Genomic DNA, 26,150 nt, shown 5'->3' with positions numbered 1-26,150 from the left:
GTTGATAGCGACTAACTAGAAAGTAGAGGCAGGCGGGGCTGACAGGCTGGGCTGCCCTGCAGCGGGGTCTCCTGTCTGGCCGCTCAGCTGTGCTACATCTAGCCCGGCCAGGGCGGCGTGGGTGTCTGGGCCACAGAGCATTGTGGACTCCTGGAAATGGAAGTCCACGGCGCCAGCTTCCAGGGGGAGGGAGATAAGGGGAGCTGTGGAATTTTGGAAACTGGCACCGGCAGGGCAGGCTGGGGGCTGGCCCCTGTAGTCATGGGGTGGCGGCAGGCCTTCGAACGCAGAAAGGCTGCCTCTGCCCCCCCCACTTCTCCCACCCCCTCCTCCCCCCTTCCTCTCCCCTCCCTTCCCCCCCTCCTCCCCCACAGCCCCCGCCACACTTCACGCTCACTCTGGGCTTCCAGACTTTGGCATTCAGGCCCCTATATTTCTGTAGGAAGAAAACTGTTGAACACTTTTTTATATAGGTAACTTTAAGACCATCATTACGCTGTGCGTAAAGAATGTACAGAGAAATTTGTAGGTATTTTTTGAAGAACAATTAATTTGTTAATGATATGTAGCTATTTAATTTTTCCCTTTCCTATCATAATCATTCTTTTTTTTTGTTGTTGTTGCTTGGGGAAAAAAAAGTTGATCTTTTTTTTGTGTGTGTGTAGACGTCTGTAAACGTGCGGGAACACAGTCACCGTGAGAAAGCGGCGTCCGGTCAATAGCCACTAGTTTGTTATCTGCAGGCTACGGGCATCGCGACAGGAAAACCATTCTGCGGCTCTCCTGTCCCTGCGGGAGGGGCGGGGGGCGGGGCCGGTGGCCGCCCCCGTGTGCGCTGGCCTATCTGGGATAGGCGGTGTGGGCAGAGGGGGCGGCGGGAACAAACATGGCACTGCTGAGCAGCCTCCTGGCCTTGGGGGAGGGGGGCTGTCCACCCGACCCTCTCTGAGTCTGTAAATCTGTAATATACCATTCTCTGTGGCCTGTTTTTCCTGGAAGAAGAAGAAAAAAAAAGGTTTGGCAGGCCATCTTTTTTTTTTTTTTTTTTTTGTACTTAAAAGTAGCCTTAAGAACAATAATAAAGTGCTCTTAAACCACAGCCTGTGGCTCTTGGGTCCTGAGGGGGGGGGGCAGTGCACGGGGCCCCTGGTGAGTTAGGAATGCTTGTTTCTGTGTCTCCTGTAGTCTCTCCTATGGCAGTCCTGCTGCTGGTCAGCCCCACACTCCACTTTGGCATTAGATCTGGGCCAGAGACAGAAGCTGAGCCTCTCGGTCACATGTGCTGCTGGGCAGGGTGGCCCCGGGTTCCCAGGACATGCCAGCTCCCCTGCTCCCCTGCCAGGGAGAAGGGGAGAGGAGGAAACGCGCAGCTTCCGCCTCGGTGACTAGCCCGGCGGGGCCCCCCTGTCCCCGGGCCGGGGTCCCTCCAGTGCCCACCGCTGCAGAGACAGCTAGGGGCTCCCGTCTCCATGGTGCCCCAGGGTGAGGTGGGGCCCACGGCGGGGTGTGGCTCCTGGCCGGAGCTGGCTGCTCACTGCCCTGTTTGGTCTTGGGGACCAAGATGGGAGGAGCGTGGGAGGTTGGCCGCTGTGGGCACGGGAGACCATCACTGTGCGTGGATCATGGAGATGGCAAAGCCAAGGTTATTATTGAACCCAAACCCAGCGGGGGTGCAGAGCGGGGGCCTCCCGTCCCCGGCTCAGGGAGGCTGCAGGCCCACATCCCCAGTCTTGGGCACAGGCCTGCTCCGACGGCCGGCAGCCGGGGTGGCGCGGACCCTGCGGACGGGTGGTCGGCTCACACGGTCTCGTCGTCGCTCATGTCCCAGATCTGTGTGGAGAAGGGGAGACGCTCAGCCCAGGGCTTCCCCCACCCTCGGGTGTGCTTGGGGGGGGCCTAGGCCCCGCCCCCTCACCCTGGCTCTGCAGATCAAGGCCCCGCGGGAGTGAAGCCAGCGTGAAGCCCTCCCACCTCAGGCCGCACAGCCACCCCTGCTTGCTCCCGTCATCACCACCCACCTGTCCTGCCTGCCCCCACCCCTCGCCACCCCTCACTCTGCATGTGGGCTGACAGCCCCCACGGAAGCTCAGGGAGCGGCCCACTCCCCTAGGAGCGGGGCCCAGTCCAGTCCCTGCAGAGTCCCAGGGCCCCTTGCCCCAGGGCTGACTACAGGGCCACTCCTGAAGCCCTGCCCTCTGTCCCAAGCCCGAGCAGAGCCCGGAAAAAGAACAGTTGTGTCATGGTGGACTGCCTGGGCGGCAGGGGGCCCAGCCAGGGTAAACATGGCTGCCAGCTTGGCTTCCACAGCCAAGGGTGAGGAAAGCCTTCCGGAGAGCCATTTCTACACGGGCTGCAGCCTGTGGGCACGAGGTGGGCTGTCAAAGCGGCTCCGAAGCCAGCATGCACAGTGCGGCCTGCTGGGCTTTCTGTCCCCAGCCTTCTGGCCAGGTGTCAGCAGCTTGTGGCACACACTGGCTCTCAGACACGTTCATGGGTTCAAACCATGAGCCAACTCTCCCTCCACCAAACATCTGCCTGCTGCCCCCCTCCCCCCATCACAGGGACAGGTGTGAGAGGAGGGCTGAGCCAGGCGGGCGGAAAGCGGAGGCCCGGGGAGACACCAGCGCCCACCTTCCTCCCTGTCAGAAACCTGTGACGATGCCCTGGCCACTCACAGCATTTGGCCCCAGCAGTTCCCTACTCTAGGTGATCTCGCAAGAAATGAAAACGTGACCACATGCGTGCACACACACGTTCAAAGCATCACACACGGCTTACAAGTGAACAGGAGGAAGGCTCCCCAGATGTCCTGCAGCGAGGCTGGGCAGGATGCACACTCTTATTTAGACCCATGGGAGTGGAGGCACTGGGCGCGCCGGGGCCTCTCCACCTTACTTGATCATCATGAGCCTTGTTCCTCCCATTAGAGTCCCTGCTCCGTGTCTGGACTCCCCCTGGGCCCACACTGGCTCTCCACAGCACATACAGGATCACCACTCAACACAGACGGAGATGGCCCCGCCCCCGCCCCTTGCTGAGTGGCTTCGTTCTGCGTGGGTCTTGGTCACCCCACCATGGGCCTGGCCCAGTCCCTCTGACACAGCCCCTGCACAGAAAGTGGTGGGCGAGGCCGCCGGCCCTGCTGAGTTGCCGGGGAGGGCCCTGGCGGCGGGAGGGGCTGGGCCGCGCCCAGTGGGCCGTGGGCCATCTCAGCGGAGACACCCCTGAGCACAGACCACCCGAGGCTGTCTCTGGACCTCACTTCTGGGGGCTGCCACAAACCAAAGTTCTATCAACACCGTAATTACCCTGTGAATGGCACAATTATGTTTTGGCGTGTGTGTGTGTGTGTGTGTGTGTGTGTGTGTGTGTGTGTGTGTGTGTGTGTGTGTGTGTGTGTGTGTGTGTGTGTGTGTAAAGTGTTCCTTTGGTAAGTGTAAACATTTCCAATAGCGCGCCGTGGGGAGCGCGTGGGAGGAGGGACCTGAGCTCCCGCCGCCCCAGCTGCACTTCTCCGCGGGAGGGGCAAGCCTGGCCAAGCACGCTGCAGAATCTGGGGGAGCAATGAAGGCCTGGGGTGTGTCTCCGGGCACAGCAGCCCCTGCCTGGCCCTCATGGGCGTCTACTCCTTCCTGCAGTATTCATGGGGTGGCGCAGTCCTGGGTGTGAGGTGCGTGCGCATCCACCCCTCCCCCCCCCAGCCCAGGAAAGGCCAGCGCACGCACCCGTGCTCAGGGTGGAGTCCGGCAGCCGGCACTCAGAGCACTGCTAGCCTCAGGCTGGGGAGAGGCAGGCGGAATGGGAGGAAGCCCTTGTGGGTGTTGAGCTGAGGGGCAAGGCCAGCGCCCAGCGCTGTGCATGCTGACCCACACACGCTGGGAAGCTGGGGCTGTGGGTCTTTCGACCCTCAGATGCTGCTCACCACATCCACGCAGAACCACGCGGATTCCACCCACGCCCATGTCCCCACAGAACCACACAGATTCCACCTACACCACGTCCCCATAGAACCACAGATTCCACCCACACCATGTCCCCACAGAACCACGCGGATTCCACCCACACCCATGTCCCCACAGAACCACATAGATTCCGCCCACACCACATCCCCATAGAACCACAGATTCCACCCACACCATGTCCCCACAGAACCACGCGGATTCCACCCACGCCCACGTCCCCATAGAACCACAGATTCCACCCACACCACGTCCCCACAGAACCACGCGGATTCCACCCACACCATGTCCCCATAGAACCACAGATTCCACCCACACCACATCCCCACAGAACCACGCGGATTCCGCCCACACCACATCCCCATAGAACCACAGATTCCACCCACACCACGTCCCCACAGAACCACGCGGATTCCGCCCACACCATGTCCCCATAGAACCACAGATTCCACCCACACCACATCCCCATAGAACCACAGATTCCACCCACACCATGTCCCCATAGAACCACACGGATTCCACCCACACCACGTCCCCACAGAACCACGCGGATTCCGCCCACACCATGTCCCCATAGAACCACGCAGGTTCCACCCGTGCCCACACAGCACCCCAGATTCTAGCCCTGCGCCTGCAGTTTCCTGTGGCACAGGGAGGCTGAGCCTGAGCTCCCTGTGTGTGTGTGGGGGGGGGGCGCTGGCTCTCTGTGCCCTGGCCCTGCTGACTTCAAGCTTTCCACCCACAGCTGGCCCTGACCAGAATCTGCCAGACACTGCCACCTCTGACTCCCCAGGCATGGGGAGCCCTGGCTGTTCCCGACCTCTACACTGCTCCCTGGGCACCGAGGACTCAGCCCAGATGGCAGCTTCCTTGACTTTGCCCCGGACTTTTTCCTCTCCCTGCAGCTCTGCTCCTCCTGTCCCCCCAACAGCGTTGCCCTGCCTTCCCCTTGGGCATCCTACTGACACCCCCCCTCACACCCCCAGCTCAGCTCCTGATGCAGCTGTTTCTGAACGGTTCCGTGGAGGACGGAAAGGATTTGTGGCATGGACATGAAAGTCAAAGAGGGTACTTGGTGCCCCAGGCCCATGAGGACAGTGGGAGGGCAGGCAGGCAGGCAGCAGACCCCTCTGCCGTGGCTCAGCCTGGCATGGGCGTGGGACGTGGGAGCTCTCCACAATCGTGGGACCCAATGGGTAGCCCGGGCAAGGCCTCAGGCAGGGGCCGGTCTGAGCTCTTGGCCTCTTGTCGGCGCAACACACAGAATCTTGGGGTGCTAGGGCACTCCTAGCACTGTGCTGTCATTCGCAATGGGGTCTCACCAACTTTATTTTGCCCTGGCTGGCCTCAAACCATGATCTTCCCAATCTCTGCCTCCTGAGCGGCTAGGATCGCAGGCGTGAGCCATGGACGCCCACCTGGCACCTTTTAAAGGATGGCTGCTTGCCTCCCTACCAGCCTGGAGGAGTAAAGACCACCTCTCTCCTTTGGGGTATCCTGTCCACAAGGCCAACTTGGCAGGCATGGACTTCAGGGGCAGCCTCCAGCTCCAGAGGGTTCTGTGGAGTGTCTCCCTAGCCACAGGGTGCTAGGTGAGGAGGTGTATGCAGAGTCCTGGCCTCCGCCGTTGGAGTGCCACAGTGACCAGCCACAGCCAGCCAGGCCATCGGGCACGGTGGGAGGCATGTGACAGCAAGCTGTGCCAGCCAAGGCCGAGGAGAGGAAAGGGAGGGGAGACACGCCTTGGCAGGACTGGGTGCATGGTGGGACTGGGTGCATGGCGGGACTGGGTGCATGGCGGGGAGCTGGGGTGCATGGCGGGGAGCTGGGGTGCATGGCGGGGAGCTGGGTGCATGGCGGGGAGCTGGGGTGCATGGCGGGGAGCTGGGGTGCATGGCGGGGAGCTGGGTGCATGGTGGGACTGGGTGCATGGCGGGACTGGGTGCATGGCGGGGAGCTGGGGTGCATGGCGGGACTGGGTGCATGGCGGGGAGCTGGGGTGCATGGCGGGGAGCTGGGTGCATGGCGGGGAGCTGGGGTGCATGGCGGGGAGCTGGGGTGCATGGCGGGACTGGGTGCATGGCGGGGAGCTGGGTGCATGGCGGGGAGCTGGGTGCATGGCGGGGAGCTGGGGTGCATGGCGGGGAGCTGGGGTGCATGGCGGGACTGGGTGCATGGCGGGGAGCTGGGTGCATGGCGGGGAGCTGGGTGCATGGCGGGGAGCTGGGTGCATGGCAGGGAGCTGGGTGCATGGCGGGACTGGGTGCATGGTGGGGGGCTGGGTGCATGGCGGGGAGCTGGGTGCATGGTGGGACTGGGTGCATGGCGGGGAGCCGGGGTGCGCGGCGGGGAGCCGGGGTGCATGCCGGGGAGCTGGGTGCATGGCAGGGAGCTGGGTGCATTGCGGGGAGTTAGGGTGCATGGCGGGGAGTTAGGGTGCATGGCGGGGAGCCGGGGTGCATGCCGGGGAGTTAGGGTGCATGGCGGGGACTGGGGAGAGGGAAGGCACGAGTGGAGGAGCAGGGCAGCGTACACTCGGCCAGCCCGGCCCCGCCACACCCCACCCGAAGATGTTCTGTGCTGATGCCGCCAGGCTGGAGGGCGGGCCAGGCCTAGGCACAGGTCAAGCAAAGGAGGGCAGACACCCAGCCTGCACACTGGGTGCCTAGATCTGGGCCACAAGTCCCAATCTGCTACCCCAAGCAACCAAGGTAAGGCTGGATACAGGAAGGAGGCTGGGGGTGTCCTGGAGGAGGGTGCAGGAGGGAAACAGAGGCTGGGGAGAGCAGGGACTGAGCAGCTGGGGAAGCCCAGCTCACCTCCAGCCAGAAAGGCACAGGACTCCCAGACAGCCTACCGGTGGGGAGACCCTGTGGTCCTGCAAGAGGGGTGCTACTGTGTCCCAGGGAGTGAGCAGCATTCCCCCCCCACACACACACAGGGGAGAAGGCCGGGGAGCCTGCGCTTGTGCAGCTGGCACAGGCTGGAGTGCCAGAGGCCTTACACCTGCTGACAAGCAGGTCTGAGGTGGTAGGGAACACATTTCTAAAACAGAAAACAAGGTTTGCCCGGCTCTGGTTGGCCTCTGGAGGGTCTGCAGTGCTACTGGCATGGCGGGGAGTGGGGTGTTGGTGTCCAGGGACCTGGGGGACACACTGGCTGCAGTCAGGGCAGCAGCGGCTTCGTAGGGGAAGGCTGGCCTCGCCCCTGGGAATCCCCACTGAAGTTTCCAGACAGGAGGCCCTGGGGTCCCACCCAGCAGGCTCTGCATCTGAAAACAGGCCTCAGGGACCGAGGTTGTCTGGAAGCCTCCAGGAGGCATCACTACAACACGGCCACCTCCAGGGCCTGGCTGCACCGAGGTGGGCACAAGGCCGCGTGCGGCGGTGGGACTGAGGCTCGAGCCTTCCTTATCCCTGACTCTCTAACGTGTGGCGATGAATGTCAGGAACCACAGGACGCTGCACGGGCAGCGCCAGCCTCCCGTGGAGCTGGGGATGGTGTGGATTTACCCCGGGGACGACTCGAAGGCAGGGGGTGTGTGCGAGAAAGCGCATGCCCGGCCTGCTTGCCAGCGCCAGCGCTTCGGACACGCGGTTTCCATGAGGTGGAGAACACGGCCATTGCTGTGGCACCAACGATATGAGCCAGACGTTTGGCCCGCACTTCAACTGCAGCGGTTAGAGCCGCATGGCCGGGCCAGGTCCTGACTTGGGGTAGACGCCTTTGTTCTCCACCTGCAAGGGCAGCGGCAGGCAGCCTGCTGCAGCCTGGTGGGGGGGGGGAGCACCGGACCGCAGCACATGGGGACGCCCCTCCGGAGAAGGCGACGCAGGCGCCCCGGGGTCCCCGCGAATGACAGGACCGTCACACGTGAGCAGCTTCCTGTCCCCGCGATGGTCACCACACAGACCCTGACCCCAACTTCCGCAGACGTGAGGCGAGCGGGCCGGGTGCAGCTCGGGGCAGCGCTGGCCTCGCCGGCGCCAGCCGTGGGTTCCACCCCGGCACGATCGAAACAAGAACCGGCGAGGCAGAGACACCGCGAAGGGGACTTGAGCACAGGAGCCCCGGGACGGCGACGGGCCGCAGTCACCCCGCGTGTGGACGCCAGCGCTCTCACACGGGAAACAAGAGGACGAGAACGGAACGAGAGGGGGAAGGGAGACCAAAAGCAGGAAAGACAGCAAACTGCACCTACTCAGACACACTGAGAACACGGAAGGCCGAGCCCAAGAGCCGGGGAAGCCGGGCACAGAGCACGCAGGCACGCAGGCACGCACGCAGGCAGGCAGGCACGCAAGCACGCAGGCACGCAAGCACGCAGGCAGGCACGCAAGCACGCAGGCAGGCAGGCAGGCAGGCAGGCAGGCACGCACGCAGGCACGCAGGCAGGCACGCAAGCACGCAGGCACGCAAGCACGCAGGCAGGCACGCAAGCACGCAGGCAGGCAGGCAGGCACACAGGCACGCAAGCACGCAGGCAGGCAGGCAGGCAGGCAGGCAGGCACGCAGGCACGCAAGCACGCAGGCAGGCGCGCAAGCACGCAGGCAGGCAGGCAGGCACACAGGCACGCAAGCACGCAGGCAGGCACGCAAGCACGCAGGCAGGCAGGCAGGCAGGCACACAGGCAGGCAGGCAGGCACGCAGGCAGGCAGGCAGGCACGCAGGCACGCACGCAAGCACGCAGGCACGCACGCGTCAGAGGCCCGGCAGGACGGGCTTCGCGTGACTGACATTCAGAGGCTCCACAGGCTGGCACCACGTGGCCGGCTGCCCCGGAACTCCCAAGGTCGAGCCTTCCTCCTGCCTCAGCCTCCTCGGAAGCTGGCATTACAGGCGATGCCACGGTCCCCAGCTCGGTTTGATGGTGGTCCGGTGCTGTCCATGCGCATGCGCACCAGTGTGGGCTAGCGATGGGGCTTCAGGAGGTCGTTAGGGTCAGACGAGGCCGTGCTGTGGGGCCGCCGTGAGGGCAGCGCGGCTTTATAAGGAGAGTGGCCCGCTGGTCCCCGCCATGTCCTCCCCCGCGCCGTGACGCGCGCCGTGACGCGCGCCGTGACGCAGCGGCCCCTGGCCACGCGGCGGCCCCTGGCCACGCGGCGGCAGCGCGCGAGCCCTCCCTGGGCCCACCGGGCGCCAGCGCTGGGCGCTTGGACTTCCCAGCCTCCACACCACGAGCCCGACCAAATCCACCTGCCTTCTCTAGAAAGTACTCAGCCCACGCACTCAGCCACGGCTTCAGATTCACGCCAAGTGCCACTGTGGAACGCACCCAGCGCGGCTCCACAGCGCGCGGCAGCAGCGGACACGCAGCCGACGCAGGCCAGGAGGCCGAGCGCTGGCGCCTGCGGACGGCTCCGTGAACACGGGCCTCCAGACCCCGACCCCGTCCCGCCCGGCCGGCGGCGCCTGCGGCCTGGGCAGGCAGGCGGGGCGGGCCGCAGAGACCCAGCTCCTTCTGAGAGGTGAGAGCGGGGGACAGTGGCTGGGGGGGGGGTCCCCGGGCTGGTGACCCGGAGGGAAAGCAGGTGGAGGAGAGGGGCGCTGGAGACAGGCAGGGCAGGTCCGACGCTGCGCTGCGGGCGGAGCAGGGGGGGCGTGTGCCGGAGGGGGCAGTAGAGGCCTCAAGCCGGACAGGCAGAGGCCAGGCGTGCCGGAGAACTTCAGCTCGGGACAGGGACGGGATCTCCCGCTGTCGCCCGCGCTCTCCCCGCTGTTACTGTGCTGGGGCCCAGCCCTGCCCTGCTCTGTCCTGTTCAGAGACACGGCGGGGGCCCCACGAATGCGGACACCCGCAGGTGTGGCGAGCTGGGCCTCGCACACAGCAAGAGGGGAGCTTTGCCACTCCAGGGCAGCCCGGCCTGCCTGAGCCCCAGGCTCCGCCCAGCACAAAGCACAGGGGTCAGGGAGCAGCCGCCAGAGCGGGCACCGGGTTGGCAGCGAAGCGATGTGACCGCCGGGGCTGTGCTCACTGCCAGCGGTTATTCACAGCTCTTCTAAGCCCGCTAGGACGTCGCCCATCACCGCTCCCTGCGGTCCTGCTCCCCGAGGGCCGCCTGGCAGGGTGCGTGTCCCTCTGCCACACAGAACTGGTGTTTCCCTGCGGAGGACAATGGGCTTTGGGGCTCGCTTTTTCTGGGCTCTGTGGGAATTTTTAAAGAAAAGGACACGGGGCTGGGAAGGTGGGGCTGGGAAGGTGGCTCGGTGGAAGAGTGCTTGCCTTGCATGCATGAGGCCCTGGGTTCCATTCCTCAGCACCACATAAGCAGAAAAAAAAAAAAAAAGCTGGAAGTGGGGCTGTGGCTCAAGTGGTAGAGCGCTAGCCTTGAGCTGAAGAGCTGAGGGGCAGCGCCCAGGCCCAGAGTTCAGGCCCCACGACTGACCAAAAAGAAAAGAAAAGAAAAAAAAAAAGGACTGAAATGGCTAACTGTGGCAGCAGGGCAGAAACGAGCAAGAGTCCCGGGCACCGTAGCTCTCACGAGCCCTGGAAGGTTCCTGGAGAGTCAGGAGTTGAGAACAGCGCTCTCCATGGGCCACAGCACACGGCGCTTCTCCCGATGTCCGACCCCACCACAGGGGCTGCTCACAGGCTCAGACGGGGAGGGCCTCCCTCTCCTCACCGGAGCCCTGAGAACCTGGCCGGGCTGCTCCCCACGGTCACATCCATCTCCACCTGCTGTGGGAGGAGCCAATGCTCCACACAGAAACAAGCCCTGCCCTCCCCGTGGCCTACACACGGCTCAAGTGGCCGGGGGAGAAAACGATGAACAATGGTGGATGGCCTTTCCCCCTGGAAGTCTCTCACCCAGATGGAAGGAACGGGTTTCCTGGGACAGCCAGATAAAATGTCCATGGGTACGTACAGGAGGGGGCTGAGCTAGAGGGGCAGAGGCCGGGCTCTGTGCCTGGAGACCAGAGTGTCCCAGTGGAGGTGGCACCCTGACGTCCAGGGACCCCGCTCGGGGTGTGTGGGATGACGGTGGACGCAGCAGGGAGGCTGGAGGGGGCGCGGGGAGTGTGGGCTGAGCACAGGAGAAAGGCGATTGCCGGGCTGTCAGGTGGTGAGCCGGCCCAGCAAGCAGGGAGCAGCTGCCCGGTGGGCACGCCTGGCTGCAGAGGCTCTGTGCGCCTCTTGCTCCCACAGGCCACGCAGCAGTGTTGGGGGTGGGCACGCAGCCGCTGGCTGGACAGTGTGGTCACTCAGTAAGTGCCCTGCTGCCTTCCAAGCTGTGTGGCTGTGTGGCGCGGCCCTGTCCCTGGGGAAACAGAGGGCTGCTGTGAGCGGAGGTGAGGCGTGGTGCGTGGTCTTGGATCCCAGGGCAACCGTGTTCGGAGGCCATGCGGACGGCATCTTGCTTTACCTTGACTGTCTCGTGCCAATGCCCAATGATAGCGCTTTGCTGGGACGGGCGTCCGTGGCCATCCCGGCGTCCATGCGGCTAGCGCAGTGTTAAGTCTCCGGGGCTTGTCTTATTCAGAGTGGGCATCCTCCGCTGTGGGTGACCAGGACGAAGGCCTGGCGGGGGGAACGGGCCTGCCTGCGGCTTCTCCATGGCAGACGCAGCACGGGCAGGCTCCGCTGGGCAGGCACGGGCCGCACACCCTGCCCTCCTCCCTTCAGCCCTGCAACTTAACTGAGGTGGGAAGCCAGGGCTCAGGATGAGCTCCGAGTTTTGTTTTTAAATTGGCGTAACTTGAAAGCGTGCAATGTTTTAGGAGCTTAAGAAAGTAAGGATAGTTCTTTCCCTTAACCAATCTTTTTCACCAGACTGCCTCTCCGCTTGCAGTTTCTTTCTTTTTCTTCCTTCTCTTTGTTGAGCTGATGCACAGCAGCCCGGAGCTCAGAGGCTATGTTTTGGGGAGGAACAAAGGAAGAGCAACTGTGGCTTCAAGAAATAACATCTTTAAAGAATCAGCTCCATGTATTCCAGCTTCTCGAGAGCAGCCCTAATGACAGTCTTCAGGCGTCTGCAGAAAGGGGCCTTGGCTTTCATGTGTCTGGGCAGGCGGCCGTGCAGCACGGGGCTTTCTCCATCATGCCAGCCCGCCCTGAGAGGCAGGTACGTGAAGCCCTCATTCTGAGCAACATCAAACCCAGACAGGAGAGAAACTGAAAACAAGCTCACACATGGGGCTCCTCTTCAAAGTTACTGGATCCTTCTTCCCAAGTCAGCGAGAGCTGGACTGGCAGCCATCCACTCCCGAAGAGGTTTACGATATAAATAACTACTCGGCTCATTTCCCTCATCTCAGTTTGTTGGCCCAGGTCTTGCTGAGTTTAAACGAACACTCACAGTGGTGGTGAACTGCAGCCAGGGATGGGGGTTAGGGTCAAGCAGCTTTGCCACCCCAAGAAAGCTCGTGCCAAACAGGCCCCCCAAGGCTCAGACGGCTTTCAGAGCAGCACCAGGATGAAGATGCTGCCCACCGCACCCCCCATCCCCTGCTCTGCCTGGAGGCTGCCCACCAAGCTCTGCCCATCCCTGTCAGGCTGGGGCCTACCCGTGTGCCTGGCCCCTCGGTGAGGCCCTGCAGGTTAGCACCCAAACAACTGCACCATGTGCCCAGAGCCAGCGCTTTGGCCAGCCCTGGGGGGGGGCCTCAGGACAGGAGCACGTTCAGGCCTCCCCCGTGGTGCAAGGACCCCCTTTCATGAAACGGCTCATTCACCAGCGACTGGCTGCCTCAGACAGGCTACACACGCGCTCCGGGCTTGTCTTTTGACCCGGTGGATGGTGTGATGCTGCCTCCACCGTGTGGCTGATTGGCCTGCCTCGTGGCACCTCCCTTGGACACGGAGCTGGTGCTGCCCTCCCCCGACCTCTCTGCACACTGCTTTACCTCCTGCCATTGGTGACCGCGCTGCTGCATCACACGGAACCCGGAACCCAGCTCCAGCGTATGCTTGGAAACTCCCAAGTCATGCGTAAGTCAATAAATCACGCTCCATAAATGCTTGTTTAACAAGCAGCTAAAAGAGCAAGCCTGCTCGGCACTGAACCACACTGTGTACGTTTTCTTCTCACCTTTGGAAACACAAACACTCAGAGGGCAGGAGAGGCCGCTGGGTGCTGTGCTGCCTGTTTCCCTCCCAGTGCCTGAGGAGGCGGCAGGGCGGTGGGGACGGGCCTGCTGCCATCCCTTAGTCTCAGGGATAGTTCTGGAGAAGGCAGCACGAAACGACAGCAGGCAAGGGTTTAGGATGGTTAGCGGAGTGAACGTTCAGTCGTCTGTGTACTCACAGTAATTAGGATAGGATGCTCATGGTGAGCTTCCCGTGCTGTCAGGACAGTTTCCTGTAGGCTACACGACGCGCCCGTGAGCCTGTGGATGCCCCTGGGTGCCAGCAGGCTCTGGGCTGGTCCACAGGACTGGTGGGATCTCTGAGGAAGGGGCTTTGCCCCGCCTCCCAGGCTCGTGGACAGGACAACTGGGCTTGGATCTCAGCTCACAACCCACAGGCTGGGTGGGGTCCACAAGGGCTTCCCTACGACCTGGTGGCACGGAGCCCGTCGACCTCGTCTGGTGGACGGAGACCCTCAAGCGCATGGCGGGGGAGAGGGGGAAGCCTTACTTCTCTTCTTTTTGTTTTTGTCAGGGCAGCCTTGTGACAGCAACACCAACACAAAGAATTACACATCACTAAGAAGAAGGTACAAAGGAAGCGCCGGGCTCAGCGGGAGCCCCCAATGCGGGGGAAGCAAAACACTCAGAAACAGGGCACATTGCACCTGAGGTCAGGCCAGGGCACAGGCCGGGAAGAAACTGGGTTTCTCCGTGGAGCATCTGTCTTTCATGAAAAACAAAAGGGTCCTGGAAGTTATTTCTGCCCCCCGATGTAGCTCATTAGGGCTCTTTGAATGCGAAGGTGGAACTTCCAGAAGCTTCCCATGGAACAGGGCCTGGCCACATGTTCGGCGGCAGGAGGACTGTGGATGCGCAGGGCAGGCGGGGCTCCTCTGCCAGGACCCGGAGCGTGCTGCTGCATGCAGGGCCTTGCTCCCGCTGAGCCCTGCTCCGACAGATGCCGGAGCTGCTCCAAGCAGACAGCTGGCTTAGTCATGTCTGTGGAGGCAGGTGGATCTTAACACATCTGTGCCGGCCGCCCCGCTCCCACCACCCTCCACCACGGTCCCGGCCTCTGTGTGTGAGAGCTGCGGGCCCCTGCTTCCAGGAAAGACATCCACCTCAGCGCACACAGGCTTTCCAGTGCAAAGAGCAGAAGAAGAGAGAGGTTTCTGGGCTCTTCGTGTGGAAAAGGGTGGTACACCTGGGACAGACATGGTGAAGGTGACACAGTGGCTGAAAGTGACTGATGGGTTGAGAGCCACCTCAGCCTCCCTGGGCCAAACTCAAGTTCCTGCGCTCCTTCTGCTCTGCCACCGAAATGGAATGGGGGCGCTTCTGCCAGCCAGCTCACCATGGCTGAGACTCAGGACGTGACCTCCAGGTGAGACTACAAGTGAAGGGAAATAAAGGGCCCCTAATTTTAAAGACTGTGAGGCTTGAGGGGGCAGTGCCAGGCTGCGCTGACGGTGGCAAGGCAGCACCTGTGAGTATTCATGAGTCTCCCTCCCGGAAGCAACCCGTGACAGTCCCTGAAATATCAGACCAACAAGGCCAGGCACAATGTATCTCTCATTCCTGATTTTCAATGACTTCCCTTTTTGTGACAAAAGCAGATGTTTAACATGATTTTCTGTTGTCTGTGAGCATGTCTTCATATTGTAAAATAAGCTCTTCGCTGGGGAACACTCATGTAGCATGTGCAAGGCCCTGAGGTCAATCCCCAGCACCATAAAAGAAAAAAAAAAAAAGAGGGGATGGAAAGAGATCAGATTAGAAGAATCTATCAGGTTCACTTCATGCTCAAGAACATTTTGATAACACAGAAGTGATTAGTTTCTGAAGAGACAAAGAAAGGGAGAGAACCAAGAACCAAGAAGCAGAGGGCAGGAAGAGAGAAAACAACACAGAGAAATCAAACCAACAGAAAAGGAGTGACACGGTCCAAAAAGAAATGTACTTGTTACCTGACTTATGTAACCACCACCCCCTTCTGTACATCCAGTCTATAGTAACAATTGAAAGCAACAACAACCAGAACAGCGAGAAGTTCCAAGCCTGGCCGCGCACTCCAGCACGGGGAAGGGAAGCTGGATTCCACTTTCAGATAATAAAGAAACTCTTTGCTTCAATATTCATCTAAAGATAGGTTTTCATTAGGGATTGCTAGAAACACAAGGTTTTTGTTCATGCACTACCCTAGCCTGTGTATCTAAGACTCCTCACCCTAAATGGAGAAGAGGTCTAGCACAGTGCCTTGTGCATTGAAACTGAATGTTAGACTACTGAGCCACACTTCTCCGATCTGGTAACAGGAAAATACACCGAAACCTGCCAATTACCCAACATTAACTAAATCTACAATATAAACATGGAAGCATAGCTCCTTCAAAAGCTGACAAGGTTCACAATAAATTATTTAAGTGATCATAGAAAGAAATTTCAAACAATGAACTAAAAAAAGTGACAAGAATGAGCCATAAAATGTAGAGAAGACAGATAATCAGATGGAGGAATTCAAAGATACAAACAATGAGATCAAAGAGAATTCAAGCAAACAGCTAAATAAAAAATTTTTAAATGCAGAATATGACAGAGGAATATAAAAATCTTGAAAAAAATTAAATTCTTAGAACAAAGAACTGAATAGTTGCATAAAAACTCAATTATAGCTGGGTGCCGGTGGTTCACGCCTGTAATCCTAGCTACCGAGGCTGAGATCTGAGGATCATGGATCAAAGCCAGCCGGGGCAGGAAACTCTGTGAGACTCTTATCTCCAATAAACCGGAAAACCGGAAGTGGCGCTGTGGCTTAAGTGGTAGAGCGCTAGCCTTGAGCTGAAGAGCTGAGGGATAGTGCCCAAGCCCAGAGTTCAAGCCCTATGACTGATAAAAACAAATAAACAAAAACTCAAAAGCCTAGCTGGGTCCTGTGGCTCATGCCTGTAACCCTAGCTACTTATGAGGCTGAGATCTGAGGATCACGGGTCTAGCCATCAGAATAGAACAAGCTGGAAATGCAGTATCAGAGACCGAAGATACAATAAAGGGATCAGACCAATTGAAGACATCGAAAAATCTAAAAAAATAAGGATGGAATGTGCAAGACTTCTAAGACAACATCAAAAGACCAAACTTAAGAATTGTGGGTATAGAAAAAGGAGAAGAGATACAGAAAGCATAGATAACATTCAATAAAATAGTAACAGGGCTGGGAAGGTGGCTCAGTGGTAGAGTGCTTGTCTTGCATGCATGAGGCCCTGGGTTCAATTCCTCAGCACCACATAACCAAAAAGAAAAAAAGCCGGAAGTGGCACTGTGGCTCAAGTAGTAGAGCGCTAGCCTTGAGCTGAAGAGCTGAGGGTCAGCGCCCAGGCCCAGAGTTCAGGCCCCAGGACCGGACCCAAAAAACAAACAAAAATAAATAAAATAACAACAAAATCTCCCTAATCTTAGCCGGGCGCTGGTGGCTCACGCCTGTAATCCTAGCTACTCAGGAGGCTGAGATCTGAGGATCACGGTTCAAAGCCAGCCCCGGCAGGAGAGACCGTGAGACTCCTATCTCCAAGAAACCACCAGAAAACCGGAAGTGGCGCTGTAGCTCAAGTGGTAGAGTGCTCGCCTTGAGCTGAAGAGCTGAGGGACAGTGCCCAGGCCCAGAGTTCAAGTGTCACGACTGACAAAAAAAAAAAAAAAAATCTCCCTAATCTTGACAAAAAAAGGATCATCAAGGTGAAGGAGGCCCACAGAACTAGACATATTATGGTTACAACACTAAACAAAACAAAAAAAATTATGAAAGTTGCAAAGGAGAAGTGGCAATCCCATTAGAGTAACACAAACTGTAAATGCAAGGAAGGTATTGAAGGACCTAATAAAAGACTTGAAAGATAATAACTGCCAGATCAGTGTGTCCTGCAAAAATATCCTTTATACTTGAGGGAGAAATGAAAAGCTCTCATGATAAGCCAAAGCTAAAGAAATTCATGACCATAAAACCAGCACTGCAGAAAATGTTTGAAATCCTACAAATGAAAATAGGGACATTCTACTAGATGAAATACGATAGCAATGGAGAAACAGAAAAGAAATAAAATTCATAACAACCATAGAGACAGCGAGTAGTCATACTTTTTCAGTATTAACATTGAATAATAGGGGAGGGTTTTATAAAAAAAAAAACAAAACATGGAATAATAATCTCAACTCCCCACTCAGAAAACACAGAATGGCAAGTTGAATTAAAAAAGCAAAGGCTGTGTTAGGGAAATGAACCCTAAGATATGTATTCAATATTTTTTCTTTCATGCGATTGTTTCTAACACATTTATAAGATTTTTTTTTTGTTGCTTTGTATGTCCCTCCCCCACAGTATAACCCCTGCTTTCACTGTATTTGATGTCGGTATAATTTGTGGAGGGGAAGGGGAAAAACAAATCGTTTAAATAGGGATACAGGTGGACCCATTGCAACAATGAGATGTACAAGTCGTTATGTCGAAAACGAACTTTACAACTTTGGTTGGGGGGGGGAGCAGGGAGGATTGGGGGGGGCAGGGGGAGGATGGGAAGGGATGGGAAGGGGAAACAAAGGAGGAGGCTATAATGCTTGATAAGAAATGTACTCATTAACTTGCCCATGTAATTGTAACCCCTCTGTACAGTATTTTCACAATAAAAACAACAACAACAACAACAAAGCAAAGGCTCAAAGCTGGGTGCCAGTGGCTCACGCCTGTAATCCTAGCTATTTAGGAGGCTGAGATCTGAGGATCACGGTTCAAAGACAACCCAGGCAGGAAAGTCCGGGAGACTCTTATCTCCAATAAACCACTAGAAAACCGGAAGTGGCGCTGTGGCTCAAGTGGTATAGTGCTTGCCTTGAGCTGAAGAGCTGAGGGACAGCGCCCAGGCCCAGAGTTCAAGCCCCACAACCAACCAAAACAAAAACAAAAAACAAACAAAAGCAAAGGCCCAGCCCCTTGTTGTCTATAAGAAACACATCTCACGAGGAACATAAATATAGGGTAAAGGATGGAAAACAATTTTCCAAGTAAGTGGGCCCCCCCAAAAAAACAGGCAGTTGTTATATGTGACAAAATAGATTCAAAACTAAAATTAGTCAAAAATGACAAAGAAGATTACTTCATATAAATAAAAGGAAAAGTCCATCCAGAGGAAGTTAAAATTATAAACATACACAAACCAATATTGGTGTACCCAAGTTCAGTAAACAGATATTCCTGGACTTAAGACTACAGACAGACCCTGTCACTGTAATCTGCAAGGCTTCAGTGTCTCACCCTTACTGATGGATGGACCATCTAAATTATAAAAAAAAAAAAAAGTCAACAAAGAAATCTCAGAATTAAGCTGGACACTGGTGATTCACATCTGTAATCCTAGCTACTCAGGAGGCTGAGAACTGAGGATCATAGTTCAATGCCAACTCGGGTAGAAAAGTCTGTGAGACTTCTGTCTCCAATTAAGCACCAGAAAACCAGAAGTGGCTTAAAGTGGTAGAGAGCTAGCAAAAGGAGATCAGAGATAACACCCAGGCTGGGAGTTCAAGCCCCATGACTGACTGCCCCCCCAACCCCCCTCCAAAAAAAAGAAATTGCAGAATTAAATGATACTCTAAGCCAAATGAACTTGTCAGATATCTAGATAGTATTTCACCCAGCAGCTGCATAAATCACATTTCTTCTCAGCATCCTATGGAACTTTTTCCAAATGAAATTGCATTTTAGGACATAAAGGAAGTCTTGGCAAATACAAATGAAACTTAAATAATTTCCTGTGCTTTTTCAAACCATAATGGAATTAAACTAGAATCCAACATTGAACTTACAGAAAATAGTTAAACACATGGAGACTGACTAGCACATTGTTGAATGTGGTCACTGAAGCATTAAGGGGAGAACTAAGAAAGTTCCTAGAATCTAGTGAAAATGAAAGCATATGTGACCAGAAGCTTGGGGATACCTCAAAAGCAGTACTGAGTGGAACCTGCAGCTCTGAGTGCCTACATCAAAACCACAGACAGATCACAAACAGCCCCAATGATGCATCTGAAGCTCCTAGAAAAATAAGAACAGGACAACTCAAAAATTAGAAAGAATTGCTACAAGTGAGAGAAGTTAATAAAATTGACAGTAAACAAAAAACTACACACCAAAATCAATGAAACAAAAAGCTGTTTTTCTGAAAAAATAAGTATGACCGATAAACCCCTAGAAGATCTAACCCAAAAGTAGGAGGGAAGACCCAAATTTATAAAATGAGAGATATAAAAAGGGACCTCACAACAAATACCAATGAAATCCAGATGATCACAAAGAAATATTTGAACAACTATATTCAAATAAACTGGAAAATCTAGGGAAAAAATGGGCACATTTCTAGATGTTTTTGATCTACCAAAACTGAGCCAACAGGGAATAGGCCACTGACACAGACCTATAATAAGCAAACAAGAATTCAGAGAGTCCACAGAAAGGAATTACAGTGAATGCCATTTGGCTGAGTTGGTCACTCAGGCTACTGAGGAGGAAGGGGGCCTTGTGTCTACTTTTCAGGACACAGATAATAGGAGATCTGCATAGAGAAACAAGTGTCCTTAAATTTCAGACCAAAATCTGAAGAAGCTAGGGAAAATGCAGAGGTGTGAGGCTTGTCCGTGGCGCTGGTTTAAACCTTTGCTCTCGGATGATAGGCCCTGTTTCTAATGATCTCTCAGGAGCCAGGACAAAGGCGGATGTCTAACCCTGGTGCTCATTATGTGCATCCCAAACAGCCTGTCCCCTCGTTCCTCGGAGTCTTCTGCCTCCCTGAGGAACATGGAGTGGCTGCCATCACCCTGCACGGCACTCCTGGCTTTCTCTAACATGCTGTGGTTTTGGAGGGGGCGCAGCTGAATGCGCTCGCTGGCTGCTGGCGGCCGGAAGGCCAGGCCTCACTTCCTGGGCTCCCAACGAACCTCGGCTGGACCCTGACTCAGTTGAGGATGGGGCAGTCGGAAAGGGAGGGACTGGGGGGGTCCCCTCTGAGGGAGAGAACAGTGAAGAGAAAAACAAAGTCTCAAGCTGCTTTGAACTGAGACTTTTAAAACCGGTCTTGTCTGTTTTGGCCTGGGGCTCCCCACTTGGAATGATACAAGCAGTTCTTTCCAGTCAGCTTTCGATCACAGTTTCCCACACCGGGGCGGGCAGCAGCGTGCTGCGGCTGGGGGCTGCGGGCGGCTCAGCGCCGTCAGGACGGCAGGAAGCATGAGGCTCGCCAGCCTTCCCAGCCGCCCTCCAGTCCCTTTGCCCTGCCCTGGCTTGGCTTCTCCCTGTTCTGGCTTTTCCACGTTAGCTGGGCGGATCAAGCTGTGTTCTGGCTGCAAGCGGAGATCACGTGGGACACAAGCACTCTGACGTCACAAAGTAAACTTTTGTTTGCAGAGCCTGTGTGGCTCTGTGCCAGTATCAGCAGGGCACTTCCGCTCGAGGGTGGAGGGAAATCGGGCAGTGCACACACCAGGTTCCTGCGGAAGCCCAGCTGGCCCCCCAGTGGCAGAAGGACATGCAGGGCTCCCTATGTAAGGAGCTGGTGCAGACCCCCCTTCTGGGGCCTCTGAACCCCACTTCCTGTGCTGCTCCTCTGCCTACCGGAGCACAGGGCTGCACAGGACAATGCTAGAAGTAGGCCTCCTGTGTCCTCCTCCTCACTCCAGGCCCAGAGACAGGCTCGGAGGACGGAGTTCACCCGGGGTGGGCACTGAGAGGAGGGACCACCTCTGGCTGAGAGTTTTCAGAGAAAATTCGGGCAGATTTTCAGATCCTCGGTGAGTCTCGTTTTCAGAGAACTGTCCCCACAAACAGGGAGACAGAAAAGAAAACCAGCCAACATTTACAAACCCAGTACCACACCAGGGGGTCTCCGGGAACGGCTTGGGGTGGACTGCATTAGAAGCACCCAAGGCTGTGCCTGGAAACAGGACTTCATCCCCGCCCAGCAGGCACTGCACCGCCGCTCTCATAGACACGTTCTCCTCAATCCCTCCAGAAGCCCTTCAAGGGGCCAGTGAATCCATTTCACAGACAAAGAAGCGAGGCTGAGAGGAGAAGAGTGGGGGGCTGGAGGCCTCACAGCTGGCTAGTGGCAGGATGGGTTCGACCCCAGGCCTGCTCCATGTAGAGCCACAGCTGTCTAGTAACCTGAGCACAGGTACCTTCTAACACTGAGTGCAAACAGTCTAATCACAGCCACCGCAGGCTCCCGCAGCCAGGGCGGTGCACGCCGCAGACTGGTCTGAAAGCTGCGGCTGGCTGATGGTTGACAGTCCTGTCAAATAGCCACCAACCAACTTTCAAGCTGGATGCACCTCTTGGGTATGAATGAGCCCTGGAAGTGGAGACTAGACCTCATGACTGATGGGGTCTCCCGTTCCCAGCCCCAGCCGGGGCAGCTTCCCCGCACTGCGGACGCCCCGTCAGTCAGTTCAGAGCACCACCAGCACCCCCCCTCACACACGGGGCATGCCCAATCACCTCAGCTATGAGAAAGGAGGGGAACAGAGACCTTGGCAAGGTCCAAACAGGCTCTGCTCTGCTTTTCAGTGTCTGAGCGCTAGGTGCTCCAGCAAGGAGACTCTTCCTGTTCTAGAAACTTCCCACGCCAGGCACATCTCAAGGCAGAGGACAACCAGATGAAAACCGGTGAGACAGAAAGCTTCTCCCAGAAGAACCCTGAGCGCATGGGCTCCCAAGCTCAGGGAGGCATGCTCCGACTGAGTGCGCAGGGGCCGGCAGAGGCTGTGCAGGGCCTGGGCGGGCCTGTGCGTGCAGGGCCGGGGCGCAGGCCCGTCTCGCTTGCTCGCTTGCTGTGGTTAGCGACTGCCCCTCAGCTCGCAAGGAGGCTTCCTCATTCCCACTGTCCTGCCCGTGGGGCTGTGCACTGTGCGGTCCCGGCTCAGATAATGAGGACATTTCTCTTTGAACAGTACCACCCTTGCCGCGCTCTCCCGCAGTTTTTCCCTGGCCTCCCCACCTGCAAGCTGTACAGTTCATTTTTCACCCGGTGTCTAGTGAGCACCTCTGCTGCCTCTGTTCGCCCTTTGCCCTCCCAAAGACAGAGAAACTAAGCTTTATAACATTTTTTGGTTTTGGGGTTTTTTTGGGGTCCGGTCGTGGGGCTTGAACTCTGGGCCTGGGCGCTGTCCCTCAGCTCTTCAGCTCAAGGCTAGCGCTCTACCACTTGAGCCACAGTGCCACTTCCGGCTTTTTTCCCCTGCTTATGTGGTGCTGAGGAATCGAACCCAGGGCCTCAGGCATGCAAGGCAAGCGCTCTACCACTGAGCCACCTTCCCGCTCTACCACTGAGCCACCTTCCCAGCCCCGCTTTATGACATTTTTTATGATACCAGACCTGCAGAGCTGGGAAGAAACCTTATAACCAGCAGATTTTTTTTTTAAATTGCCAGATGAGCAATGCGGAGTCAAGAAAAATGAGGTTTGTTTCTGTTACTTACCTTTGCCACTCGAAATGAACAATTGTTCAAAGCCCCGTGAAAGCTACCCTCTTATTTAACTACGTTGGTTTTCTGGCTCATTTCAAGTTTTTCTGTATGTTTCAGTGAGCTCAGCTGTCAGCTGGGCATGGGCTACTGTGGAGATGGGAAGGCGGTCAAATGCTCATTCTAGAATCTAACCGTTCCCAGGCGCTGCCTTGCGTCTGGCAGTCCTGGCTCCAGTCGCCCCTCCTCTGACTGCTCCAGCCCCGGTGTGTGCGTGTGGAGCAGGGGTAGCACCAGAGGCCTTTCCTCACCCGCCTGCCACGCGCCCGCCATCCGGCCTGCGCAGCCCTGCGGCCCTCCTTGCCCCTGGCCAGACCGCTGTCCGCTCTGTCCTCCACACTGGGGGCAGGTCTCTCTCTCCCCCGGTCTTTTCTGAAGCTGGAGCCTTGTGCATGCTAAGCACAGGCTGAAGCACAGGACCCCGACGGTGCCGCCCGTCGCGCAGCTTCTGCACTGGAGCTGCGGTGGAGGGCGGTGCAGCACCTGCCCGGGCCTGGGCTTGCTGCTCGCCCTCCCGTTCCAGTCACACATGGCTTCTGCTTCACTCATCACCTCTCCACACGACGTCTCTGTGGCTCAGAATGTGCTTCCTGCTTTCTCTGGCTTTCTGGATGTTTCCTGCCACACCTCAGGGTGCTCTCTGGCTGGCCGGTGCCCTCCCTAGTTTCCTCTGGGAGAGGAAGGAGCTGGATGCCCCCCCACCCCCAGTCCTCCACCCCATGTCTGCCGTCCAGCCACAGCAGGGGTCCCCTGGCTGCCTAGGTTTAGACTAGGTTTTGTTTAAACTAGGTTTCCTAATTTAAACTGCCTGTGGACTGCCTCCTTTTCCCTCCCTCCCTCCCAACAAGCCCCCAGCAAGCAAGGATCCTTTCACTGACTCCATAATATTGCTTTTTCCAGAATGTCATGGGGTTGGAATGATATAATACATAACCTTTTCTGACTGCATCAGGTCTTGTCTTTGTTGACTTAGTAAAACATGCCTAAAGTTTCTCTTTAGCTTTTCACAGCTTGGTAAGTCTTCCCCCTCTTGTTAGCTCACCTGTCTGGAGGCCTTTAAAAGCAGAGCCAATAAAAATGCCCTAAGAGCACTGGGCCACCATGGACCACAGGGGGGGAAAGGCGGCAGACACTTCCTGGCTACAGAATTGTCAGTGCTTGAGATGGGAGACCCGGAGGAACAAGAGCATTTCCTGAACACACAGTCCAGCTCCTGTCTCCCTGACCCAGTGTGAATCACCTGAGCGCAGGAAACTGCTTGCTGGCCCCCGAATGGACAGGAAGACAGGACCCCAAAGGTCCCAACTGCAACTCAAAGTGAATGACTTTTGTCTTGCAAATCCTGAGGCGGGAAGGCAAAATCGTTGGCTTCACACATGAGAAGCCGGGCTTTCAAGTCCTACTGGCCAACATCACCATTGTAGCTTTACCCGTTTCCAGACTGGGGCCAATTCATCTTTTTTTTTTTTTTTTTTTTTTTTTGTCAATTGTGGGTTGAACTCAGGGCCTGGGTTCCGTCCCTGAGCCTCTTGGTGCTCAACACTAGTGCTCTACCACTTCTGGATTCTGACTAGGTTATTAGAGATAAGAGTCTCATGGGGACTTTTCTGCCTGGGCTGGCTTCGAACTGTGATCCTCAGATCTCAGCCTCGTGAGTAGCTAGGATTCCAGGCGTGAGCCGCTGGTGCTGAGTCAATTCATCTGTTTAGCCTGGCTTTCCTAACACACTGGAGGAGCTGCAGGCCCACAGGAGGCTGCCACCTGAAGCCTGGTGCCTGCGACACAATGGATGCCCCACAAGAGCAGCCGCTGCTTTGCACTCCTGCTGCCGCCGCGAGCTCTGTGCCCGTACTCTCACTCACTTCCTCCGGGTGGAAGGAAGGCAGTTCTGGGCACAGCAGAACTGAAGCTCAGGACTGACAGGATTGGTGACCTGGCTTTTTTTTTTCTTTTTGTTTTTTGAGACAGGGTCTTTCTGTGTACACCCAGGCTGGCCTTGAACTCAAGAGTCCTCCTGGTTTTGTCTCCGAGATGCTGGATCACAGGAGATGTGAGGCTGGGCTACAACTCCTGGCCCGGGGGCCTGTGGAGAGTGGAGGTAGGGTGACTCAGAGTCTACAGAAGGTCTCCTTGACTGTTGGTAGTCATGGGGGGCAGAGGTCAGGGGACAATGGAAAAGCAAGCTGGGTGTCAAGTTAGGGAGACACTCAGGACCCGGGGGTGGGTGAGGCCACAGCTGCTGGCGGACACCCAGAGTGAGGGCTGCAAGTGGCAGACGCTGGCCAACGTAAACGTTTACACTTCACGCTATCAGCCCCCCCCTCCCCCCAGCCTACAAGTCTGACTGCCAAGGACAGTGTGGTCAGAAAAACACAAGGTGAAAAAGAGAGCAGAATCAGCTGGTTTCCTGTCGAGAATGTGCTGTTTTCAGCAAGAAAACCTGGGAAAGTTTTGAAGGAAGGGCCCCTCCCGGGCCCCTTCCAGGCGCCTCACGGTGCTGGGGGGGGGGGGGGGGGGGGTGGAGCTTGGAGCCAGCCGCTGGGTGGGGCTGGCCAGGGCCTCTAGGAGGCCTTGCCCTAGGGGAGCCAGGCCGGCCGGCTCCATCGCCGCCGCCACACCACTTAGAAGTTATTTTTCACTGCAGTGGGGCACACTTACTGAGACTGAGGAGAGGAGATGCTGTGAAACACACATTCAGATGGGAAGGTAGACGGCCCCCGATTAGGAACTGGTACAGGTCTACTTTAGACAAAGCTGCTCCCGCTCAGATCCCGGGGTGTGTGCCATTTTCAGGGTGGATGAGAGAAAGATGATACTCAGCGGGGCGAAGATACGTGATTCCATGGAACTCCCCCAGGCACTCACCTTCCTTCTAATTTCTGCAGACACCAGCTGGCTGGGGGAGGGGAAAGGGGGGGAGAGGGAGAGGGAAAGATTCTCCGTGTGGTGGAGGAAAACAGCAGAAGCTGCTGGGAAGAAATCCGTCTGGGTTCAGAGAAATCAACTTAGAAAGCCCTGGTTATGAAAATAGCCAGTGGTGAATCCTAGCCTATTTATATCAGGCCGCGGTCACTATCAGAGCCCTGGCAAGAATCACCAGACCCGGTAAGTAATCCTCACAGGCAGAGGGCCTGATTTATGGGGGGACAACTGAAAGGCCACTGGAGCAACTGAGTCAGGGAAAAGCTGAGTGCTGGCACCAAACAGGACATTTATACATGGCTCTCGCTTTACAGAAATAGATGGGTTCCTGAAAAGTTGGCTCTTAAATGAATTTGATTAATGCAATCATATTTTCCTAGTGAATCACATTTTTAAATTAGAGATGGATGTGGGGGGTTTTGCCAAGAGCAAAGGCACAGAACAACTGTGGCCCTATGACTAAATAAAAAGCATCCATAATTCAGCAAACCCTACAATGTCACTTATTTTAAGGCCATTAGTAAGGCTCATAAAATGCAAAAAATGTGTCAGCAAACTTGGCTATTCTGTGGTATGTGAAGGAATCTGTAGAGGATTTGAGGGGCTATGAAGACCTGGGGTCTGCTGCTCAGCACACTCCG

At 56.6% G+C, this 26,150-nt stretch overlaps 1 protein-coding gene across 4 annotated transcripts in view; it reads right to left on the bottom strand.

Moving 5' to 3' along the window:
- Window positions 1–374: 374 nt before the first annotated feature.
- LOC138822707 (ubiquitin-like modifier-activating enzyme ATG7) overlaps window positions 375–26,150 on the bottom strand; it is a 179,198-nt gene continuing 153,422 nt past the window's right edge. For all 4 annotated transcript variants that reach the window (XM_070015571.1, XM_070015572.1, XM_070015573.1 and 1 more), the window contains one exon: window positions 375–1,830. In XM_070015571.1, coding sequence (XP_069871672.1) covers window positions 1,798–1,830 — 33 coding nt within the window. In that variant the 3' untranslated portion in view covers window positions 375–1,797. The remainder of the gene's footprint in view (window positions 1,831–26,150) is intronic.

The sequence above is a fragment of the Dipodomys merriami genome, unplaced genomic scaffold, assembly GCF_024711535.1.
Source record: "Dipodomys merriami isolate MVZ:Mamm:240054 unplaced genomic scaffold, mDipMer1.0.p SCAF_114, whole genome shotgun sequence".
NCBI classification, from domain to species: Eukaryota; Metazoa; Chordata; class Mammalia; order Rodentia; family Heteromyidae; genus Dipodomys; species Dipodomys merriami.
Note: the sequence above shows the minus strand (reverse complement) of the source record. Positions and strands in the feature narration are given on the sequence as shown.